Source organism: Thamnophis elegans, chromosome 2 (genome assembly GCF_009769535.1).
Source record: "Thamnophis elegans isolate rThaEle1 chromosome 2, rThaEle1.pri, whole genome shotgun sequence".
NCBI lineage: Eukaryota > Metazoa > Chordata > Lepidosauria > Squamata > Colubridae > Thamnophis > Thamnophis elegans.
Genome location: NC_045542.1, coordinates 1786461 through 1811973, shown reverse-complemented (window position 1 = coordinate 1811973; position 25513 = coordinate 1786461). Strand labels below are relative to the sequence as shown.

The following is a 25513-nucleotide window of genomic DNA, read 5'->3' as shown; positions in this document are numbered from 1 at the left end:
CTGAACAACACCTCCTGACATCAGCACATATTGACAAGAACGAGTGTCCTATGCAAAGAAAGAACAGATGAACAAAATGTCATGGGACCTTCATAACTTGCTTCTCCGTGATTACAGACGGTAGTTCTTCAAAATAGGAATCAGCTGAAAAAAAGAGTAACTTTTCCTTCCCTTGTTTTCCTCTATTGGTGCCTCGTTTTTAATGTTATGATATCCTTTTAAATGTGGCTATATAATATGTATTCATTTTAGAAATCTGGATAGAATAGAATAGAGCTGGAAGGGACCTTGGAGGTCTTCTAGTCCAGCCCCCTGTTCAAGCAGGAGAACCTATACCATTTCAGATAGGTGACTGTCTCTTCTGAAAAGCCTCCAGGGATGAAGCACCCACAACTTCTGAAGACAAGCTGTTCCACTGGTTAATTGTCCTTCTCCCCCTAGAGTCGGGAACGACTAGCACAGTGTTTCTCAACCTTGGCAACTTGAAGATGTCCGGACTTCAACTCCCAGAATTCCCCAGCCAGCATTCGTAGTACTGCAGGCCACTTCAGCTGACTGTTATCTGCAGTTCAGCGGTTCAAATCTCACCGGCTCAGGGTTGACTCAGCCTTCCATCCTTCCGAGGTGGGTGAAATGAGGACCCAGACTGTGGGGGCGATATGCTGACTCTGTAAACCGCTTAGAGAGGGCTGAAAACCCTATGAAGCGGTATATAAGTCTAACTGCTATTGCTATTGCTAATCTCACCGGCTCAAGGTTGACTCAGCCTTCCATCCTTCCGAGGTGGGTAAAATGAGGACCCAGACTGTGGGGGTGATATGCTGACTCTGTAAACCGCTTAGAGAGGGCTGAAAGCCCCATGAAGCGGTATATAAGTCTAATAAATGAATAAATAAAAATAAATATTCTGTTATGCCATATGAAGTAATAGCTGTGGTCGGGAAAGCCTTTGCACAACTCCAAGTGCGCCCTTTTCCTAGATTGGAGGGCCCTTCATAGGATCCCTAGTCACCTTACAGCTTTGACTGCAACGTGCACGGTCTTTAAGAGCAGTCCCATGGAAAGCACATTGCAGTCAATAATTGCATTGACTGCAATGTGCTTTACATGGGACTTCTCTTAAAAGACCATACAGAAGCTTCAATTGGTCCACAGTATGGTAATGGACATGCCTTGGCGTGCACCTGCTTTGCACGCTGCATTGATTGCACTGCAACGCCAAGTCCGCATTAGCAAAAAACACGCTTATTATCACCACCGTTTTTGCAAGCGCGGCGGAGCAACGCCAAACCCTTTTTTTCGGGACCCGGAAGTGCGTATGCTATCATGCTTCTAGATTTTTTTTCTGTTCCCTCTCTCTCTCTCTCTTTCTCTACTGTGGCAAGAACGGCCGACGAATAAATCCGCTTCCGGCCTTCAACGCCGGAAGTGCTGGTCTCCGTTGGAAACGCGGCCTTGAGGGAGCTCTCCGACCAGGTCGGAGGTGACAGCCGGGATTTGGCCTCGTTCTTGGAAGAAGGAAAGGGTCGCGAGCGGGGAAAGAAAGGTAGCCCTTCTCCGTCCGTCCGTTGCTAAAGGACGCGGGGGCCGCGGCGGCGGCGTGGCTAAACTTCGGCGCCGGTTCACTAGGCCTCTTGCTGCTGACCCTCCCCCCCTCGCCCCCCCCCCCAAAAAAAATCCTGGGCTTCCCAGCTACCTAAACGCTTTTTATGAGGCAAAAGTATTTCGAAGAGCTTCGTGTGGCCTTCCGTCCTCTGGGCTTTGCTCCGCTTTAGGATATCGCCTCACCATGTGCCGGGCATGTATGGCGGCAGGGATGCTGCGAGAACCGCCGTACATCTCCGTATCCGATGCTCCGTATTCAGGCGGGCCTCTCGATTACGGAGGAGGCCCAGGCTGTTTTCAGATTGTTTGGTTTGGAAGAAGAAGCCTTTTAAACACAAGCCTTACACACGGAGGAATGGGTTATTTTTTAAGACCAACGAAATAACCTGAAAATAGTTCTCCAAAAAATCGCAGGGATTGGTACCTAAAGAGTCAGTTTTATATTTTGTATTGTTTGGGACTATTCGCTGGTTGGAGCCTTCCGTTTGCTTTTATATGTCACTGAAGTTTTTAAAATAGTCTAAGGCAGCTTACCAAAGCAGTAAGTTAAGGAAAGTATGCTTGGATTTTACCTATAATAAGGCTTCAGTTTAATAAAAAAAAACATTCAAGATGAGGATTGTGTATTAAATACAAATTAAATCCACTTGCATCAAGATATGAGAAGGAAGGGAGGAAGAAAAGGAAAGAAAGAGAAAATAAGGTGAGATGTGGAGGGAGAGGTAGGGGAAGAAGAAAGAGGGAAGGAGAGATGGGTAGGAGGGAGAGAAAGAGAAGGAGAAAGGGTAGGAAGGAGAAGAAAGAGGGTAGGAGTAGGGGAGAAGTAAGGGAAGAAGGGGAAGGAGAGGAAGGAAGGAAGGAGAGGAGAAAGGGAGGGAGGGAGAAAAGAAAAGAAAGAGAAAATAAGGTGAGGTGTGGAGGAGAGGTAGAGGAAGAAGAAAGAGAAGGAGAGGAGGGAGGAAGAGAGAAAAAGAAGGAAAAAGGGTAGGAAGGAGAAGAAAGAGGGTAGAAGTAGGGGAGAATAAGGGAAGGAAGAAGGGGAAGGAGAGGAGGAAGGAAGGAAGGGGAGAAGGAAGGAAGAAAAGAAAGAGAAAATAAGGTGAGATGTGGAGGAGAGGTCGGGGAAGAAGAAAGAGGTAAGGAGAGATGGGTGGGAGGGAGAGAAGGAGAGGAGGGAGGAAGAGAGAAAAAGAAGGAAAAAGGGTAGGAAGGAGAAGAAAGAGGGTAGGAGTAGGGGAGAAGTAAGGGAAGGAAGAACAGGAAGGAGAGGAGGAAGGAAGTAGAGAATGAAGGGAGGGAGAAAAGAAAAGAAAGAGAAAATAAGGTGAGATATGGAGGAGAGGTAGGGGAAGAAGAAAGAGGTAAGGAGAGATGGGTGGAAGGGAGAGAAAGAGAAGGAGAGGAGGGAGGAAGAGAGAAAAAGAGAAGGAGAGAGGGTAGGAAGGAGAAGAAAGAGTGCAGAAGTAGGGGAGAAGTAAGGGAAGGAAGAAGGGGACGGAGAGGAGGAAGGAAGGAAGTAGAGAAGGAAAGGAGGGAGAAAAGAAAAGAAAGAGAAAATAAGGTGGTGTCATAGCAGGTGCGAAGGATGGTAAATAATACATTCCAAATTATACCTTATAACCTTTTAAATGGAATAATAATAATATAAGAATGGCAAAGAAAAAGAATAACTATGTGAATGTATACCTATAACTGCATGTAAGAGAGTAGATGACAGTAAAAATATAAAGCACAATATAGGTAAATAATACTTGATCATAAGTAGCTAAGTATAAATAAATAAAGAAATGTACATAAAAATGGATAACGAATAAGGAGATTATGAAAGATAGAAATGTATAGTAGGGAAAACACTAACTGCAAAGAAACCGATTCGGAACTGCTGTATGATATACGATGGAACTTATTGTTCCTGTGTTGTTTTTAAGTTATGTGGTTATTTTTGTTAATGTGTTTATGTGCTCTGTTGATGTGCTTATGTGTATAAAAATAAAATAAAAATTTAAAAAAGACCAAGATATGTAATTGGCATAAATGGTAACATTTACAATAAATCTAGCATATCTCATTGCTCATATGCAGCATCACTATAATACCACAGTCGTTACAACATTGTTAATAGCAACCACATATAACCTAAATTTTAGGCCTATTTTAGATCAGACAATAGAGAGTCACCACCTGCTTCAGAGTAGCAGGAAATTGCCTTCAGGTTATAATGGTCACAGGGAATTCTACTAGGGCCCATCTTTGGTGATGTATCTTTTCTTCTCTCTAAGTTCCACCTGTTGCAAATGATGAATCTTAACAATTATCCAGTAACAAACTGTAGGGAACTTTTTTTTACTAAGATTTGCATCTTTAATCTTTACAAATATTGGGATTAGATAATAATTTTTTAATGAATTTCCCCCCACTTCTCCCCCCCACAAAAAAAATCCTCCTTAATCTTTTGTTTCTCTTTGCTGCAGGCAAAAATGGGTCGTAGGAAGTCAAAGCGGAAGCCTCCACCCAAGAAGAAGATGACAGGAACACTTGAGACCCAATTCACATGTCCTTTTTGTAACCATGAGAAATCCTGTGATGTTAAAATGTAAGCTGTTTATATAGGTGACGGGGGAACACAGCTTCCCTGTTTGATGACAAACAGAATTGGATATGATGCAGCTGTTGGGGCTATAGATATCCAGAAGGAAAGATTTTGGAAAGGAAAACATAGAAAGATTTATTTTTCTAAGTAGGGCAGTTGCGAAATCGAGAAAGTTTGGACTGCTAATAGTAATCCAGTTAGCATTAATATATAGCATTTTTATTTGTTATGCTTTTATATCTAACACTTAAGACCTATTTGCACTGTATTCTGCAATCAGAATTCTAGTGGACTGATTTATACTGATGTAATATTTAATTGCAGTTACGATTCTGTGTTCCAGGGAAAGACCTCGGAATACTGGAGTGATATCCTGTACTGTATGTCTGGAAGAATTTCAGACCCCTATCACTTGTATCCTTTGTTTCAAGTATCAAATAATTGTCCTATTCTGTCCTAGCTGCTTTTTACAGTTAAGGAAAATATGCTTGGATTTTACCTATAATAAAGCGTCAATTTAATAAAAGCATTCAAGATGAGGATTGTGTATTAAATACAAATTAAATCCACTTGCATCAAGATATGTAATTGGCATAAATGGTAACATTTACAATAAACTCTTGTTTGAGCCATTACAGCCTCAAATTAATGGATATTAATTCATTAAGTGATGGTGGAATGGGTGAACAAAAAAGTTCTCTGGGATATCTAAATACATTGAGGCACATTAAACTGAGAGTTTACTGTAAATTAACCCTGATCAAGATCCTATTAAGCAAAATTGGATACTTTGCTCCATGGTATCTGTACAATCCTAGTAGAAATATTGGCTTTGCATATTCATTCTGAATTTAGATGTTTTTTCTAGTTAGAAGACAGTATATTATTATTATCCTTGACTTTTGACCTTAAAGATCTTTCGGAACCAGTGGATGTTTACAGTGATTGGATAGATGCTTGTGAGGCAGCCAATCAATAACAACGTAAAAGGAACTTGTTGGAAGTTAATGTTTCTTTATTCAAGGGTGGGGGTATTTGTTTCACAATGCAATGGAGATACAGCTGGAGTGACTATGAAATGGTGGTTTGTGCTCTTTTCTTCTATTCAGTAACCTATCTTTTTATATGAATATTGTGGAGGATAAAGACTAAAGACTGCCAGAAAAAGACTTGCAAGTGTGGGAAAGATCAACTCTTATTCAGGTTGATGCTGGGAATTTTTTCTCTCAAGATTGAAATACGAGGTTCAGTGCATCAGATGCTGCTGTTCCATTTTTGTTAATTTATTTCGGTCTTATAGAGAAGGGCCTCCACACAAGCCTCTCTTCCATACTGTGATGGTTCTTGGGATTGTATTCCCTGTTAAATAGCGAAGTATAGTCAGCAAGAATATATGGAATGTAAGAAAAAATAGCCCCATCTTGGTCCCATGATACAAGCTTTATATTTATCTCTTGGAACAATGATCATGAGGTCAACCTTTTTCTCAATAACATGTCTCCATTTAGAATGACGGTGATTTGCCTGTGTTTCAGAAAAAGCTGTTTGCAGGGCTCTTGTGTGGCATTGGGCATGGGATTTTGAGAACTGTGTTATGTAATAAAGTATAATTCAGAGAAGTAAAACTGCGTGACTCACTGAGAAATGATGCCGTCGCCTTAAAAACATTTTGGTGCAATATACGTAGGGCAATTTTTAATTCCTTTGGTAGAGATATTTATTTGACCATTTTACTTTTACCATAATGCTATGTATGGAACGAATATGCATTCTGCTCAGAACATTTCACTCAATTGCTTCTCCCCCCCCCCCCCCAATACATGAATCCTAGTAAACATTTTTATGACTTTAGAATGAATGTGTCCATGCATATGGGAGGATAGACTGTGGCTTGAGTCTGAATCTTGCATACAGTGCATTCAGAAAGTGTTCAGACTCCCTTCACTTTTTCAATTTTGTTATGCTGCACCCTGATTCTGCAGTTGTTGAAATTCATTTTTCCTCGTTAATCTACACTCGGTACCCCATAACAACAAAATGAAAACAATTTTAGAAATGTCTGTAAATTTAAATATCACGTTGGCATAAGTATTCAGACCCATCACTCAGTACTTTGGCAGCAATTACAGCCTCGAGCCTTTGGGTATGACACGACAAGCTTTGCACACCTGGATTGGGGGATTTTCTACATTCTACCTTGCAAATCCCCTCAAGCTTAGGTTGGATGGTGGCCATTGGTGAACAGCTATTTTCAGGTCCCTCCAGAGATGCTCAATAGGGTTCCAGTCAGGTCTCTGGCTGGGCCACTCTAGGACATTCACAGAGTTGTCTCTAAGCCACTCCTGTGTAGTGTGTGCTTAGGATTGTGTCATGTTGGAAAGTCAGATCCTGAGCGCTATGGAACAGGTTTTTATTGATATCCCTATGCTTTGCTGCATTCAGCTTTCCCTCAACCCTGACCAGTCTCCCAGTCCATGCTGCTGAAAAGCACTCCCACAGCATGATGCCGACACTACCACGCTTCACTATTGGGATGATATTGGGCAGGTGGATGAGCAATGCCTGGTTTCCTCCAGACATAATGTTTAGAATTGAGGCCAAATAATTCAATCTTGGTTTCATCACATCAGAGAATCTTGTTTCAATCTGAGAGTCCTTCGGATGCTTTTTTGCAAACTCCAAGCAGGCTTTTATGCAGTTTTGCACCAAGGAGAAGCTTCTGTCTAGCCCCTCAGATTGGTGGAGGGCTGTAGTGATGGTTGCCCTTCCGGAACTCTGTCCCATCTCCACACAGGATCTTTGGAGCATAGAGTGACAATTGGGTTCTTACTTACTAAGCCCCTTCTCCCCCAATTGCTCAGTCTTGGGACAGTCCTGGTTATGCCAAACCTCTTCCATTTGAGAATTATGGAGGCCACCGTGCTTAGGAACCTTCAGTGCAGCAGAAACTTTGTTGAAGCCTTCCCCAGATCTGTGCCTTGCAATAATCCTGCCTCTGAGCTCTAAAGGCAGTTCCTTTGATCTCCTGGCTTTTGCTCTGCTACAGTGCTTTGCCAGCTGTGAGGTCTTCTAGGGAGAGGTGTGTTATCTTTCCAAATAACGGCCAATCAGTTGAATCTACCACAGGTGTAGAAACACGTCAGCAATAATCAAGAGAAATGGGAGGCACCTGAGCTAAATTTCAAGTCGCGTTGAAAGGGTTTGAATACTTATGCCAATGTAATATTTCAGTTTTCTTTTTAATAATTTTACAGACATTTCTAAAGTTCTGTTTTTCCTGTTATGTTAATTTCAACCTCTGTTGGGCTGCAGCCCAACAAAAATGACAAGAGTGGAGGAGGTCTGAATGCTTTCTGAATGCACTGTACAAGGAAGAGAAGCTATTTTGACCTACTCCAGTTTATCTTCTTCAGCATTGGAATTCAGAGACTGCGGTTATTTTTTTCAAGTTAAAACCACTATGGCAGTGTTTTTCAACCTTGGCCACTTGAAGATGTCCGGACTTCAACTCCCAGAATTCCCCAGCCAGCATTCGCATTCGCTGGCTGGGGAATTCTGGAAGTTGAAGTCCGGACATCTTCAAGTGGCCAAGGTTGAAAAACACTGCACTATGGCATCAAGTTTTGTATCTTCTAAAACTGAACTAATTCTATGCTCTGCAGACAACAACTCCCAAGCTCTTTATACATAATAATGTTTAAAGAAGCAAAAGCCCATTCCTTTATTAAAAAAAAATAATCTGCAAGGGATCTTGAATATTTTTCTTTTTAAAAAGTTCATGTAGTAAAAGAAGAGGCTCGGTGTGTTGTTATGGTGCTATAACTTGTAAGATGCTTTTTTTGTTGTTTTTTGGATACAGCTTTTCCTATTTTTTATTGTATTATAAACGGATAGGTTGGAAGGAACTTAAAGGTCTTCTATTCAGCCCCCTTCCTAGAGCAGGAATCACCAGATAATCCTAGATAAATGGTTGTTGAAAATCTGCAGAAATGGAAGACCCTTCAGAAAGGAGGATTTCCATTCACAGCTTTTATTGTCAGGAAATTGCTCCTTATTTCAAATTTGGTGCTTTCTCTATAAAACCTTCACCCATTGACTCTGGTCATATTCTCAGGCAATACAGAGAATACCTCTATACTTTCTTTCCTGTGACAGCCCATTTCCAAGTCTTGGAAGACTTTTATGTCTCCCACTAGCTTTCTTCTCTTTAGACCAAATATCCTAGGGCTTTTGAACACTTGTCAGTTTTGCAGGGTGCCTAATCAAGCAAAATAATTCTTTGATTCTTTTCCCCTTCATATTCATCTAAATTCTTTCAGCAGGGTTTTCAACCAGAGTGTCACAAACGTCCATATTGGTGTAGTCATTCTTTATGTTTAATGTGATCATTAATCTTGCTGAGTTTCTTTTGAACAAAGTGTATCTTTCCATTACTATAGCCCAAGGGATCAAACTTGCGGAGTCACGGCAGCGTCACATGATGTATTGGGACTTCCCCCCCCTTCGCTAAACTGGGTGAGGGCGGAGCCAGCCTGTGACCCATCTGGCCCTCAGGCTGCAAGTTTGACACCTAATCCCGTAAATAGCACAGAAGCAGATCTGGAACAGATAGACGATATATGCGGCTGACATCCTTGTTAATTTGCTTTTCCAAATAAAAAAAATGGGTAAGCCTAAAATCTCTTTTCTACTTCTAGGACAGTGTTTCTCAACCTTGGCGACTTGAAGTCCTGTGGACTTCAGCTCCCAGAATCCCCCAGCCAGCATAGCTTTGAATTGAATATCAGCAATGAGGGGGCACACTAAATAGGCTCTTATCTGCAATTCTGTCCATGAGGTTATGTGAAAATCAATTGATTTGGGGATAATTTATTTGAAAATTCACTGAGCAGACTTGCTACAACAAAGTGTTAAAAACTGAAATGTTTCACTTTTGAGCCTGTGTTTCATTAGAATATAACCAATTCCAAATATGCAAAATTGACTCTTGGTAGCTATATGTATACATCAGTAATGATTTTGGCAACAATACAGTGATGGCTGCTAATTGCTATTTTCCAGATAAAGAGAGAGTCACAGATACAAAACATTACATTTCCCAATCTTGCCTACAGACCTGCTGTATCTTGATAGTTCCTTCCTGCAGAAATATTCAAGCGAGCAGAGACTGTCCTCTATATTGAGATTTTATCTTTAGTGTCACCGAAAACTTTTAATGACGACTCATTTGCTGAAAGTCCTTTTCATACTGTGGATTATATTGCAATTTAAAGAATGCATTCATGATCATGTAGCTTCACATCTCATGCTAAGAGAAATGAATGAAATGGCGTTTGCTTTTGGCACATTTTGCAGTGCTGACAAGAAGTGCTTATATAAAAATTCAAACAAATGGCTTAGCTGATAGAGGTTTCATGGAACAATTAAATTCTGTGTGGTTGTCTTCTCTTGAAATATCTTAGATCTAAGGTTTACAAAAGACTTCTGTTTAGAGAACGTGGATACTGGTAAATGATCTGACATGTTGTAATAGGAAGGGTTATGGTGACATCTTCATTTTGTTTTTAAATAGACACGCCAGAAGTGTTAAATTGCATTTAAAATCATATTTTAAAAGCCCCCTTTTCTCTTTTTATTTGTGCTACAGTGACATGAAGTAAATTTTAGTAGAACATTGCAATGAAACATACCTTTTTATATGTTTTTGTTTTAAGAGAAGTATGCCTTTAGCTGTTCAGCATGCAGAACACTTGCAAAGAAGATGTGAATTTTTAGGAAGATAAAGGGAATGTGCTTCCATTGACTATTAGCTTTTCAGTAGTATATATTTATGCCATTTTGGAAAATAAGCAAATATTCCTCTAGTTCTACATAATTACCAGACATGGCAATAGAAAAAAAATAGTGAAGCCAGCCATTCCTCAACTAAATATACATATAGATGACAGGCACACCAATCCTGAACTACAAGTGCATGGATTAGATGATAATTGAATAAAATTTATCTTTTAATAGAAAAGTGTTTTAATATGCACAATTAAAGATTCACGGGCAGCAAAAAGTGAGAGCCAGTGTGATGTTATGTTCTAAATATTGGAGTAGAGACACCCCGAAAAGCTCATCCTGGGCGACTTTGAGCCAATTTCTCTTTCTTAGTCCAGGCTATCTCACAATCTACTTTATCTTGGGAGAAATTGGAGGAAAGGATGCTTTCCTTGAGTTCCTGAAAGAAAGGCAGGACACAGCTAGATGCACAGTCAACTACCAATCGATCCTACTTCTGGGTGAAATGTATACTTGTTGGGCTTATAACTTGAATTGCACAGTATTGTCTTTGTGGTAGATGATTTTTGTCTTTGTACAAGGCACATGATTGTTTACATAAATCTCCATAAATAACGGAGAAGAATGCTTTAAAAAGTAATCTTGGTTCCTGTATAACAGTGTTTCTCAACCTTGGCCCACCTGAAGATGCGTGGACTTCAACTCCCAGAATCCCCCAGCCAGCTCTGCTGGCTGGGGGATTCTGGGAGTTGAAGTCTACGCATCTTCAGGTGGGCCAAGGTTGAGAAACACTGCTGTATAACCTACCTAATTTCCCATGCCTTTACATTTTTAGATTGCATGCAAATACACAAACGTCTGTTATTTACTGCAAATTAAATACGTACATCGGAATGAATGGAACAAATAAGATCAGAGATACTGTACTGGCATGCTGAATAATGAAAAATAAGTAAGGCAAATGCAAAGAAACAGTTGTAAATTGCCAAGACATTCCTATCCATGTAATACACAATCAGGTTTATGCAGGAACCTGCTTGTTATATGACCAAACAAAGAATTAAAAAGCGTTGGGTTGTTTTGCAGGAAAGTTTTGTATTCTTGGGGCAACTGGCTGTTCAGTTTCCAGAGAGTTTCTCCCTGAAATTGCAGAGGTGCTTGGTTTAACTTCGCACCTCCCTTTTCGCACCATCCTTTCCAAATGACTTTGACATTGGCCACCTACTGATCTTAAAGACATATTTATATGTGTCACCAGTCTAGTGATGTTGCTTGGCTGGTGTGACCAGCTCCTGCAAATCACTCTCCACCCATACACATTTTCCACCACAAGCTTTTGCTTTCCAAGAAGTTAGTGGCTGGCTCAGGTTGCCACTGCCCTTGCACAAATTTTGTGCGTTTCAGGAAACAGAAGCAATGGGAAGTTAGCATATGGAGAACTTGATATTTTATATCTAAGCCGATCAGAAAATACAGCTTGCCCTGAAGCGATTTGTGTAATTAATGAATACAAAATTGTTGCAGCACCTAACAATTTTACAGGTATCTTCATTGCCTGCCTCTGCATTGTTGCAAAACGTTAGCAGCAGCTGGCACTGAGAGAAATGATTGACAGCTGCCAGGGCTTTTTGTCAGTTGAGAAGCCAAGTTAAGAGGACTCATTCTTTCGTTTCTACTTCTCTCAACCGACTGGTTTTATTACTTGTTCTTTCATCCTGAGAGTTTTGAGCCATATTAGTGCATGCTCAAAAGCAGTGACAGGAGTTGCTAAGTCAAAGCGTGAAAGAGATCAGGGTGAAGCTTTAACACTCAGTGAGGGGGACGCCTGGCTCTGGCATGTATTAAGGAGTCTTTAGTGAGCTGGTTAGCAATTTAGGGAACTGTCTGAATCTTCTTAAATTCCCGGGATAAAATAATCACATGACGATGGATCTTTTAGGAAGTTCCTTGCAGTGCTGGTGTCTCTTATTATCTGTCCCACAGCTCCTCCTGGCTATTCAGAGTTGTAGAAGTTATGATGGCTGTGGTTATATTGGTCTTCATCATCTCCAATTGCAGCATAGGTGGGCGTGAGACAATACTTGGAGTCGTAGACTTGCCGCGGCAGCCCATAGACAGTCATGCCTTGCTGTGAGGCTCCCTTGTTGCTGCCCATTTGCAGGGAGATGTTCTGGGTGTCGCAGTGCTCCATGCCAAGGGTGGGCTCGAAGATTTGTCTCTTGGTTCCAGGAGCTGTCATGCCCGCCTGAGGTGGGCGCAGTAGAGGGGAAAAAAGGGGGAAGAATAGAAAAGTAAAAAGCAGTTACTTAGAAAAGTGTGAAAATATTGGAATAACTGACCACACACATATACCTGCCAGTTAGTATTTAGCATGATTACTAAACCTTTGTGTTGAAGAATATATGCCACCCCAGAAAAAAATAATTTGACTCTTTCCCTTGTAAGATATTCATTTCCTAATTGATATATCTCAGAATGAAGCAATTGGCTTTCTATCATACCTCAACAATTTCTTTAATCTTGATTTATAAGAGATAAAAATCTCTTGAGATTTGAGGTGCCTAATTTCTACACTTAGAGGAAAGAACAAACTATGACCTGTTTGCACCAAATATACAGTATCGTGAGATAATGGTGGTTGCCTCTTGAACTTGCTCCAGTCTCAACTCACACGTTTTCAGAGACCAAAATCCGAAGAATCGTGTGCTCCCAAATTAAATGTCGGATGTACAAACAAGAACAGGAACTTTGTGTTTGGAAGAATTTTAGAGGGTTTTTTTGTGAGACCTAAACACAAGCTACATAAGTGTTCTAGATATAGTTACCTAGTTTCACACAGTGAGAGTGTATGTCTGAAACCTTTAGGAACATCCCAGCCACGTAGACATATGGCTACCTGTGACGTACTTCAGAGTCAAAGGCAAATGGGTTTTGGAGCATGCAGGGGCTTCAGCATAGCAACTGTCTGACTTCTTAAAGCAACTGAAGTGGCTGTGTGGTTGCTGCATACAACTTGAAGAGTTGTAAATAGGATTCACGTGTCCTGACGTGCCTATTTGTCTTCGATCCGAAGAGCCTAGTATTATCTGAGTAAGCATGCAGACGCACACAGAAATTGCAAAACAGGAGCGTATCCTTTGTTTCTACATGGAGATTACATTATGACAGAACCAGTGTATCTGCTATTGTACAAGCAGTTGTGGTAATCCTACTAGTCAATAAATTGTTGATGTCCCAGTGGAATAATTGGACCGGGAGGCACTTCAAACAGTCACTCGCGCCCTCGTCATCTCAAGACTGGATTACTGTAATGCGCTCTACTTGGGGCTGCCCCTGAAAAGTGTTTGGAGACTACATTTAGTCCAGAATGCAGCCGCGCGAGCGATATTGGGTGTACCAAGGTACACCCATACTACAACTATCCTCCGCGAGCTGCACTGGCTTCCCATTGGTCTCCGAGCACGATTCAAGGTGCTGGTTATCACCTTTAAAGCCCTACATGGCCTAGGACCCGGATACCTGCAAGACCGTCTTCTGCCGTATACCTCCCTAAGACCAATAAGATCGCACAGGATGGGCCTTCTCCGGGTGCCTTCAGCGGGACAATGCCGGCTGGCGGCGCCTAGGAATAGGGCCTCTGTTGCCACTCCGGCCCTATGGAATGAGCTGCCCCCAGAGATCCGGGCCATCCCCACTCTCATGGCCTTCCGCAAAGCTATTAAAACCTGGCTTTTCCGGCAAGCCTGGGGCTGTTGACCTCTGGATTGAGGTCCAGCCCCCCTTTGATTGGGTGCATGTTGTGCTTCTTCTTAATTTTGTTGTGTCTTATTGTTTTAACTCTTTTTTAATATTTTTCATTTCTGTAAGCCGCCCAGAGTCCTTCGGGATTGGGCGGCCTCTAAATTCGATAAATGAAATTAAATAATGGGAGTGGGGGGTGGGGGGGTGGAACAAGTAAGAGTATCAAAATCATCTCAGTAACCCATTTTTTTTTCCATTCAGATTTCTTACCTGGCTCGCCCCCTTGTTGGTTCCCATCTGTAGACTGATAGTGGCCTGATCTAGAGGTTGGTCTGTACCCAACTTTGGATCATAGAGGTGTCGACGTGTGCCATATGCTGTCATACCTTGCTGGCTGGCAAACTTGTTGGTGCCCATCTAAGAAGAATGCAGTATTGACAATTAGACTCATCATTCTCTCTTTGCCAAGTTTCTAGTTCACATGCTGCATGGGTTAAAAGCTCCCTCTTCATTCTGTCACTTAGACCTTTTCTCCCATTTTTCCCAGCGATTTATATATCATGCAACATCACTTAGCCATGGCTGGTAACAAAACATTCCGTGTGAAGGCAGCTTTATGGTGTCTCTGTAAATCACAAGTGAAAAACTGGTCCTTTTCATGTCTTCTGTTTCCCTTACCTACTCGGCAGTGATTTTAATGCAGGGAAACTCAGTTCAAAGCACTGAGATTCCTAGAGATAATTTTTTTTTGGAACAAACGGGCAAAAATCACATTGGCAAATATAATACTTAGACAACAAGGTGCCAGTTTTAATGAGTCAGGTATAAAATGGAACTGCGGGAACTTCACCCACAGTCTTTGCACCATTTCTGAATTTTTTCCAGAATTGAATATCCTATGCTGCTATCCTTATCCACCAGTTGAGCCTGTTAATTTGTAGTTTGGCTGGAGTGTAAAATACTGATAGGTTTCCAGTGATGAAGCTTGCAAGAGTTTTGTCAGTGGTCTGTTTTGAATCTGTTGGCAGAAACTTCTTGCCAGCTCCAGGCTTCAGAGCTGGCATAGCATCAGTGACATCTAGTCTGGGGCCCAGGTAGAGTCAGAATGATGAAAATAGAATCACATTGCAAGCCCTTTGTGCATGCATTATAATGTTAACATATTTCAAAGCCTACACAACAAAATCACTTTCAATTCTGCAGATTCCTCTGGTGTTCACTTGGCCCTTAAACAGAAGTGCTTGGAGAGCTTTACAGGCATATCTTTACAGCAACTGCTCCTATATTTTTGGTGCACATCACAACAAAAAAAATCTACTGATCCCACTTTACTCCGCAGTAAATTGTTTTAATTCCCTGCACACAATAACTCAGATGAAAAGAGCTCATGTGAATCTGACTATGTTTCCTTCCCTAAGCAGTGGGCTCAAAGCATGCTTCCTGCTGCTTGTGGTTGTTTTCTTTTGCCCCCTCCTCCTCCTCTCCCCCGGACCCTGTCTCCCCCTCTCCTAGATGTGTCTATTTTGGAGGAGAAATTGGTCTTCTAACAGCATATTTTCTGCAACGTAAGATGGGAGAAAGGGAATATTCTATTGCCTCTCTCCCCCCTGCAATTGTTCATGGTTCTCATCAGCATTTTTTCTTTCTGCCTGATGCACACCTGGCTGATCCATATGGGTGCATCTTGCTGTATTAGTTAAGGCATGTAATGAGCTAAGAATAGCAGAGACACCGTTTTGTCTTCTCTGCAATGAAATGACTGGAGGAAGTGTTGTCTACGTCTTGGTACTTCGAGGCTGACTGTGGCGAGAAACGTTGCAAATCAATCTCAAATTGTTTCAGGGCGTTTGGGCAGAAGGACGAAAGCACTGATGTGGAAGTGCCACCGTAATTATGTATTTGGCCACAATAAACATTTGCACAAAGGAACTAATTTTGAAGGTAGAGCAAGGTATCCTAAACTGTTTGCTACAGACAATGATGCAAAATTGTCTGCATCTTAGGGAAACAGAAGCCACGTACCTGCAATCCAATGATGTTCCTTCCTTCTTTCAGTTTTTCAGGCAGGAATCTCCGCTGTTGTTTTTCGGCATATTTAACTCCAAAATTCACCCTGTTGCCTTTTGTCTTTGCCTGCATTGTGACAATCAGAAATCCCTTTCAGATGTTTTCTCTCAGGTATTTTGCCAGAATGAAGCAGGTCCGTTTTGCAGCGGAGTTGAGAGCAACAGGAAGTTTCCCCCTGCCCCGGACCTCCTAGTTCAGTGTTTCTCAACCTTGGCTACTTGAAGATGTCCGGACTTCAACTCCCAGAATTCCCCAGCCAGTGTCTAGGACAGTGTTTCTCAACCTTGTCAACTTGAAGATGTCCGGACTTCAACTCCCAGAATTCCCCAGCCAGCATTCGCGTATAAACAATTCAGTGTCTAGGACAGTGTTTCTCAACCTTGTCAACTTGAAGATGTCCGGACTTCAACTCCCAGAATTCCCCAGCCAGCATTCGCGTATAAACAATTCAGTGTCTAGGACAGTGTTTCTCAACCTTGTCAACTTGAAGATGTCCGGACTTCAACTCCCAGAATTCCCCAGCCAGCATTCGCGTATAAACAATTCAGTGTCTAGGACAGTGTTTCTGAAGCTATGAGATTGTCATTTTAAATGTAATCTGAGGTCACACTGATCTTGGCCTCCACTCACATTTCAATATGGTGATTATGTTATCCAATGTTAGGAGCCAAGGTGGCGCAGTGTTTAAATGCAGCACTGCAGGCTACTTCAGCTGACTGCAGTTCTGCAGTTCGGCTGTTCAAATCTCACTGGCTCAGGGTTGACTCAGCCTTCCATCCTTCTGAGGTGGGTAAAATGAGGACCCAGATTGTTGTTGGGGGCGATATGCTGATTCTGTAAACCGCTTAGAGGGCTGAAAGCCCTATGGAGCGGTATATAAGTCTTAACTGCTATTGCTAACTGCTATTGCTATAGATTATTGGGGTGATAACTATGAAATACTTTCATGCTATCATGTAGGGTTCACTGAAGAAAAAATGACCAAAAACAACTTACCATGCTAGCTAAAGCGATCAGGGTTGATTGGACCTGGGTGTAGTTTGTATTTTCAAAGAGATCATTTGCTTCGAAAATGTCATGGGGTTTCACTCCGTATCTTGTGATAGCCTTAATAAAGTTGCCAATGTTTTCCAGCTGCAAAACAGGAGAGTCAAATAATCATTTACAGTCCCTGAGCATTTCCCAGGAATGGTTTCCTTTACAATGCTTCCCCTAAATGTGGATGGTGGAATCTTCTCCAGTATGGCGTCTAAGAGCCGAGGTGGCGCAGTGGTTAAATGCAGCACTGCAGGCTACTTCAGCTGACTGCAGTTCGGCTGTTCAAATCTCACCGGTTCAAGGTTGACTCAGCCTTCCATCCTTCCGAGGTGGGTGAAATGAGGACCCAGATTGTGGGGGCGATATGCTGACTCTGTAAACCGCTTAGAGAGGGCTGAAAGCCCTATGAAGCGGTATAGAAGTCTAACTGCTATTGCTAACTGTAATTCCAGCATGTCTGAAAAGCATTATGGTGGGGAAGACTGATTTAGTACTGTCTCAAAGCTCAAGGGGAAAACTCAGAGCCATATACATAATGCATCACAAGTGCAATGGTGAAAGCATAAGGACTACATAATGACTCTTCCAATAATGAGTGGATTCATGAGCCAGAAGTGCTTCCTTCGCTTTGTATAGTCAGCAAAGATGTAGCAATAGCAATAGCAGTTAGACTTATATACCGCTTCATAGGGCTTTCAGCCCTCTCTAAGCGGTTTACAGAGTCAGCATATCGCCCCCAACAACAATCCGGGTCCTCATTTCACCCACCTCGGAAGGATGGAAGGCTGAGTCAACCTTGAGCCGGTGAGATTTGAACCGCTGACATGCTGATAACAGTCAGCTGAAGTGGCCTGCAGTGCTGCACCCTAACCACTGCGCCACCTCGGCTCTCAGCAGTTAGTAAAAAGATAGGAAAGCAGAAAGATGGATATTATTCTGCCATGTTTGGTAATTGCTCTGTGCCTCTAAATATGCGAAAACACTCCCCCCCCCTCTGGTCCATGGCAAAAGCTCTTTCCACGGAGCCGGTCCCTGGTGCCCAAAAGGTTGTGGGCCACTGATGTGTTGTATAATAACAGACCTCTGGCATAAAAGCTACTTTTGAGAGGGAGCGTTTGGATCAAAGAATTAGGGAAGGGAATTCCTTTCCTCATTGCCCAATCCTACCCCCAAATACATCAGCCAGTCTTTCTCTTAACAATATTTGGCTGCCTGTTTTTCCTCATTAGGCTTTGAAATTAAATTTCACTATTTATTTCTGTCCAATGTGTTTATATTTATTAAAAATTCACTTATTTAAACTTTTTATTTTAGTTGAAACACTTCTTCGTTTGTGTTGCCAATACGTTATCGTTTACACCAAACAACTGAGACATTAGATTAGATTAACAGAGTTGGAAGGGACCTTGTAGGTCATCTAGTCCAACCCCCCACCCCCACCAAGCAGCAGACCCTACACCATTTCTGACAAATGGCAGTCCAGTCTCCCTTTGAAAGCCTCCAGTGATGAAGCTCCCACCACTTCTGCAGGAAACTTCCGTTCCATGGGTTGATTGCTCTCCTTATCAGAAAATGTCTCCTTATTTCTAAGTTGAATCTCTCCTTGATAGGTTTCCATTCATTTTTCCTTGTCTGGCCTTCAGGTGCCTTGGAAAATAGCTTGACCCCTTCCTCACTGTGGGAACCCCTCAAATATTGGAAAGTTACTTACTGTGTAGTAAAGCGTATAGTAAAGCGGAGCTTTACTACACTTTGAGCCGAGGTGGCGCAGTGGTTAGAGTGCAGCACTGCAGGCTACTTCAGCTGACTGCAGTTCTGCAGTTCGGCTGTTCAAATCTCACCGGCTCAGGGTTGACTCAGCCTTCCATCCTTCCGAGGTGGGTGAAATGAGGACCCGGATTGTTGTTGGGGGCGATATGCTGACTCTGTAAACCGCTTAGAGAGGGCTGAAAGCCCTATGAAGCGGTATATAAGTCTAACTGCTATTGCTATTGCTATTAGTAAAGCTCAGCTATTTTCTGCTGCCATAATGCTAATCTCTCATGTACCTTAGTTCCTTAATAATGTAAAAGTAGCACTGATCTGGACATAGTAAGAGAGAATAGTACCTGATGCCAATTCTGGGTGGACTCATTCACTTTCCTTACAGATCCAGGTTGGAGTTTGTTGATAAGTCTGAAAGGGGAGGGGGGAGACGGGGGAGGAAAGTTTAATTTCAAGGTTGTTAATTTCTTCAGCATCAATATAGGACTTCCCTGTGTTTACTTTGATGCAAGAATACCATGTAATTCAGAAGGGACAACCTGTATGCTTTTTCCTTCGGAAAAGTTCTCTCTAAACAAAATACTTAGGCTCCACTACAAAACCGCGGACGACAAAATTGCGCTCGACGAAAGCGCGTACGTGACGTCATCACAGCGCGACGAAAACATCGCGCTGTGATTGATAAATGTAAAAATAAAGCTAAAACCTTACCCTAACCCCCCCAAACCTAACCCTAAACCTAACCCTTAACCTAACCCTAAATCTAACCCTAAACCTAATCCTTAACGCTAAACCTAACGCTAACCCTTAACCTAATGCTAAACGTAACCCTAACGCTCTAAACCTAACCCTAACCCTTAACCTAACCCTAACCCTAAACCTAACCCTTACCTTTATGTGAATCGGCTTGCTTTAATTTTATTTTTATTTCAATTTTTAATTTTTTTCGTCGCGCTGTGATGACGTCAAATGCGCGCTTTCGTCGAGCGCGCTTTTGTGGACCGCGGTTTTGACGGGTCACGAAATACTTATGTGTTCTTACCCATAGAATGTACTCAAGAAGTAGTCAGTCAGAAGAAAATTGCTGTATTGTTTTTCTGTCTTCAAAACAGACCCAGTGCAGCTCAGGAATCTTAGTTTTAAAATTCCACACATCGACTATAAATTAAATATATTAAGGGTGCAGATTTTCCAAGGTCCTAATTATTTGTTGTCCAAAAAGTGTCTTTATTAGGCAGTTTAGGTGGTGTTTTCGGACATGATTCTCGGTGTAGAGATTGAGTAGAATTAAAAATTAAAATTAAATTAAGGTATGTGGTTCAGTGACACGGCAAATATTTTGAGATTGCTTTGACCACATAGAGCTGGCATTGCACTCTTACACCTGTGTGTACAAATATCGGCTATGTTTAAATTGTTTAATATTCATAGTAATAAAAACAAATGCAGTATAATGGAAAAAGTGGTACATCTGCTTTTCTGCCAGTTGGCTGAGATGGTAAGTAAAGTTGCCAGATAACCAGGAAAAAAATCCATCTTTGATGCATTTCATTATGTCTTAAGTCACCAAAGAAATGTTTTTTAATCGCCTTTTAAGTTCAATTAAATTTAAAGCATTCTTGAGTTATTCCATTACTTGGGATTAGGGGAACATATTTAGGGCCAAACCTTTGAATATGGGGGTTACATCAGATTTCTTTATTTCCTTTTAAAGTAATTTTAGTAGGTGTTTCGGCTATTAAATGTTGTTGTTTTTTAATCCAGGCTTCTTTTCAAATTATAATAAATCATTCACTGTCCTTGGCATAGAATGAACTGTAAATCTAAATAAAAATGTCCCTCAACAATCATGTATGGGGTTTTCTTTAAAAAGAAGATAATATTTCTTCCCCCCCCCCCAATACATTATATCTGAAAATGCCCATCTAGAAAAAGATAGTCATTAAAATTTTAATTCGAATGAAAACAGCTAATGCTGTGAAGCCAGAGGAAAGTATTCAAACATTTCCTTTTCTTAATCAGTTAAGCGTACTATTCCAAGTCCTTTGTCAGCTAATTAATGCTAGTCTAAACTAGCACTAAACCTCCTTTGTCCATCCTCAGTCTTTGGAGAAGAAGCTTCCCCTTCGTTCTGTGTAATCTTACTCGCACAGGATGACTCCATCTTTCAGACTTTCCATGAAGTTGTCTCCAATGCGCTTCCCTGTTGCTTCCTCAATCCATTGTCGCAATTCAAGTTCCCGCTGGGGATCATATTTCTGTGCTAGCTGCAGAAAGAAATGATGTATTTTGGAATATTTAACCAACGAATAAACAAAGATTCATTCACAAGCATGATGCAATTGCCTCCTCTTTGATGGAGTTTATTACGCCTGAGAATTAACATACAATAATTTAAAAGAATGTAATTAATACTATAATAATTACAGTCCAGAACTGTTCATATTCATAAATGAGTTTCCAGACCAATCTCAGAAGAAGGCCATGTGTGCACATGGAAAGAAATGTATCTTCAGTGCGGTCACTTAAGGCTCTGCGCTCGGCAGAAATAATTTGAATGGATTTTTTCAGGCCTTATACAAGCATGTCACCTCTCATTCATTCATCAGAGCAGTCCATCCTTTTTTTCCAGGCATCTGCATGAGCCTGAAATCAAAGTAGCAATTGCTTTAAGAATTACATGGGTTTTTAGTGGGATTAGCGATTTTTTTTTCAGGGACTGGCAAAAGATGGGCTGTTTTAAGGAATAGCTGCACCTTTGTGGAGCCCAGAACACTTATTCCAAGCTTTAATGAAGAGTGCACTGCATTATGCTACTGTCTTGTCTAGGATCAGCCGCATCCATGAGTGATAAGAGCTGGAAAAAGGTTGTCCTTGCTATGGAAGCCAGCTGTGCCTCAATAGCTTTCAAAGCATTCAACATGCAACAACATGGAATCTTCCCCGATTCCCAGACAAGAGTCTGCCAGAATTCAAAATGTTTTTCCCCCCTCTAGGCATCAGTTAAGTGATGCACACACTCACCAGACTTGTATTATATGAATAGAGTTGATCAGAGTATTGATTTAGTTATGATTTGCAGCTCTGAGGATTTCAGTTCTTTCATTCTTAAGTGAAATGAAGTCTTGGATCCAATCCAAAGTTTCAAAATTACTGCTGACAAGGTCCAAAGTTATTTTTCTCTCTCAAATCTCACTTCCACCATATGTTAACTACAGTTATTTATGCATTCTAAAAATTAAAATCTAGTAGTAATGATTACAATGGGTTAAAAGCATTGAAGGAAGACTAAATAAAACATCTAATTTTAAAACCACTCTTTATCAAAGTAAAGTTCAGTTTTGTTGCTAAAAGTGTATGTGTTGAACTTTACATTGGAAACAATGCTTTGTGAAGGACGGAGATTTAATAAATCAGAGATATCTCATCTTGGCTTTAAAAAAAACACTCCATTTTGCATTGGCTTTGAAGTTTGTACATTGGGGAGCAAAAATTCTTTTACTGATTTGAAAAAAGGAAGGGCAAAACGGACACAGAATAAGATCTTGTCTCATTTTACAACATGTTACCTTTATAATACCTTACCTTCTCTCTCTGGCTCAATCTCTCCCCCCCTCCTTCCCTGCCTCCCTCTTTCTCATGTCACTAAAAAAACATATTTCAGCACTGAGTGGATTCCTAATCAACATAAATGCCCGTGGAAGATACGTTGGCAAATCCCCGTGGCAAAGGAAACCTTATATTTTAATCATAGGAAATAGCATGTGTGATAGTTCTAGAACAGTGTTTCTCAACCTTGGCAACTTGAAGATGTCCGGACTTCAACTCCCAGAATTCCCCAGCCAGCATTCGCTGGGAGTTGAAGTCTGGACATCTTCAAGTTGCCAAGGTTGAGAAACACTGATCTAGATCACTCTACACTCGGTAGTCAGTCTTCCAACATTGTGTTTCTAAATATACACTTATCCCATACAATTATCTTAAGAATATTCCTGTATTACCTGATTTTAATAGTTTAGTACAGCAATCTATATGGGACTAGGAAAAAGTTTCCAATGTCGGTTGGTTTATAGACAGTATACATGTATGTATTGCTAGTTTTCCTAGTTTGCTAGCTATTGTACCAATAGTTCATTATTGCTATCTTAGCTAAGATTCTTGTTTCATATCCTACTCTGGATGTCAGCAAAGATGTGTTCCAGGACAGAAGGCCCTGTAATATAAATGATGTGGGAGATAGGTTTTCCATAAACATTTCTCTTTATTGCTGCAGATAGTTGCTGTTTCAAAGAGAAGCAGGAAATAGACTCTGAAGGCTGAAATTTTTATATCCTTTCTGACTAAAATGGCAAGCAGCACTGGTTTATTTTATTCCATCATTCGGCTTACGTTGTCTAAATTGGTCTTAAAAAATCATATGCTCTGCCTGCAAGATCACCGTGTAATTATTCACGATTTGGATAATTTTCCTTATTTAAAAATACAGATTGCTGCAGTACATTTAAGATTTTTTTTCCCCATCATAGACTGCAGTGATGTTCTTTTTGCTGATTTTTTCAATGAGTGGTGTTTGAAAAGCAAGATGGCCCCATTTATCATTGTAAAGGGGTTTAGCGCATCCATTGTGCTGCTATTATGGGAGGGGGTGCAGGTAGAGAATTATGCTGTCAAAAATAACCATTTTTGCTGCCAAACTGAAACTCTGATAGTAGTTAAATTCCGTATAGAGTTTTATATAGCTTACGTGGTGATCCTTGAGAATCCAGTTTCATCAGTCAAACGTCTTAAAAGTTTAATCAGATATGGGACTAATATCCCCAGGGATTTTTTTTTTATTATGCCACTGGGAAAAGCAATATTGGTGCTAGTCTGCCACTTTATTTAGGGCCGAGGTGGCGCAGTGGTGAAATGCAGCACTGCAGGCTACTTCAGCTGACTGCAGTTCTGCAGTTCGGCGGTTCAAATCTCACTGGCTCAGGGTTGACTCAGCCTTCCATCCTTCCGAGGTGGGTGAAATGAGGACCCAGACTGTGGGGGCGATATGCTGACTCTGTAAACCGCTTAGAGAGGGCTGAAAACCCTATGAAGCGGTATATAAGCCTAACTGCTATTGCTATTGCTATTTGGAAATAGACTTCGAAGCCAAGTCCTGGCCTTCCCCCTTTCCCTTGTCTTTTGTGAGCCGCCCGGAGTCCTCCGGGAGTGGGCGGCATACAAGACAAATAAATAAAATAAATAAATAATAAATAAAGCTTTTTCAGCCCCTCCAAGCAGCCGAAGCAGTAGTTTGATGGGGGTTCTGGGGACAGGCTGCTCGAGTGATAGGAAACAGCTCCGAAGAATTTGTGATCTTGTCAAAACAATAAAAATAAATCCAAAACAGCATTTCAGTCTTGTAGAAAGCATTCTGCCAGTCGAAAATGTCAGGGGACGGAATAATTAAGATTAGGCGTCTTCATAGACTGTGCTTCTCCTCCTCGCTGCTTAAAAAGTCAAAGGTTCACTTGAATCAACTTTGAATCCTGCTGATTGCAACACTGCAGTTTTCATGGCAGTTTCATGGAAGTGGTTTGCTTGCTACTGTTTCCTTCCCAGATGTTTCCCCCCCCCCTCAATTTAGGAAACTGCCTGGGTATTCCCAGTTTATCTCACATCCAAATACTAATTAGAACCAGCTTTGTAATATCAGCCAAAGTTAGGTAGGAATTGTGGCTAAAAAGCAAAACCACAAAGCCATGAACTGAATGAATGAGAATCTCCACAGGAACAAAGCCAGTGAGAAAACTTGAAAACTTGATTTGTTATCTCCTTTTTTTTAGTTTGTTAGGACTCCACCTGTTAAAATCAGTGGCAAGAGCCTTCTGAGTTCCTAACCTGGCACCCTCATCATCTTTTTCCATAGGTTCCATATTATTTCAAAGTCCCCTCTCTTCGCCTTTGTCAATATTGGACGATGCCATTTGTCCCCCTATTGGTTTTGTCAAATTTAGATCTAGCACCACCATCTCCCTTCACCTCAGCCAAATGACTTCCACAGGTCTTAAAGTTGCCAAGGTTGGAGACCACTGAGGAACTCTGGGAGTTGAAGTCCACAGGTCTTAAAGTTGCCAAGGTTGGAGACCACTGAGGAACTCTGGGAGTTGAAGTCCACAGGTCTTAAAGTTGCCAAGGTTGGAGACCACTGAGGAACTCTGGGAGTTGAAGTCCACAGGTCTTAAAGTTGCCAAGGTTGGAGACCACTGAGGAACTCTGGGAGTTGAAGTCCACAGGTCTTAAAGTTGCCAAGGTTGGAGACCACTGAGGAACTCTGGGAGTTGAAGTCCACAGGTCTTAAAGTTGCCAAGGTTGGAGACCACTGAGGAACTCTGGGAGTTGAAGTCCACAGGTCTTAAAGTTGCCAAGGTTGGAGACCACTGAGGAACTCTGGGAGTTGAAGTCCACAGGTCTTAAAGTTGCCAAGGTTGGAGACCACTGAGGAACTCTGGGAGTTGAAGTCCACAGGTCTTAAAGTTGCCAAGGTTGGAGACCACTGAGGAACTCTGGGAGTTGAAGTCCACAGGTCTTAAAGTTGCTAAGGTTGGAGACCACTGTTCTAGAGAGAGCCCCTGTTTTCATGAGGCCACCTTGGTACCTTCATAGCTTGACTTGATCCACAGTTTTCACAGTACATCAGCTACCCTACAATCCGGAAGGGATTGTAATATCCCCTATAGGAGAATAACTGTTTTTCCTGCACTACATATCCTAAATCTTGTTGTTAGCTATGATTCTTTCATTTTTTCCTGGCAAGGACAGCAACTTACACATAATTTCACCTTTTTTTTTTTTTAAATAAGTGACACAGGGTTTCAAGTAAATCAGATCCAGCTTACTGCCTCTTTGATGGGCTGATTTCCTGCTAGACTTTCTTGTCCACATTTTTCA

The 25513-nt window shown here is 41.4% G+C and overlaps 2 protein-coding genes across 2 annotated transcripts in view; one reads left to right on the top strand and one right to left on the bottom strand.

Annotated features, from left to right (window-relative positions):
* Positions 1-73: 73 nt before the first annotated feature.
* On the top strand, positions 74-5820 carry ELOF1 (elongation factor 1 homolog). Its single transcript, XM_032212184.1, has 5 exons — positions 74-156; positions 1386-1546; positions 4077-4198; positions 4539-4609; positions 5110-5820. The coding sequence occupies exons 3-5, from the start codon at positions 4083-4085 to the stop codon at positions 5172-5174; spliced, it is 252 nt and encodes an 83-aa protein (XP_032068075.1). The 5' UTR covers positions 74-156; positions 1386-1546; positions 4077-4082; the 3' UTR covers positions 5175-5820.
* A 4905-nt stretch (positions 5821-10725) lies between these two features.
* CNN1 (calponin 1) overlaps positions 10726-25513 on the bottom strand; it is a 35528-nt gene continuing 20740 nt past the window's right edge. The window contains exons 2-7 of the mRNA XM_032210988.1: positions 20735-20856; positions 18934-19000; positions 16784-16921; positions 15743-15853; positions 13991-14137; positions 10726-12224 (exon numbers count right to left, since the gene is read on the bottom strand). Coding sequence (XP_032066879.1) covers positions 11973-12224; positions 13991-14137; positions 15743-15853; positions 16784-16921; positions 18934-19000; positions 20735-20856 — 837 coding nt within the window. The 3' untranslated portion in view covers positions 10726-11972. The remainder of the gene's footprint in view (positions 12225-13990; positions 14138-15742; positions 15854-16783; positions 16922-18933; positions 19001-20734; positions 20857-25513) is intronic.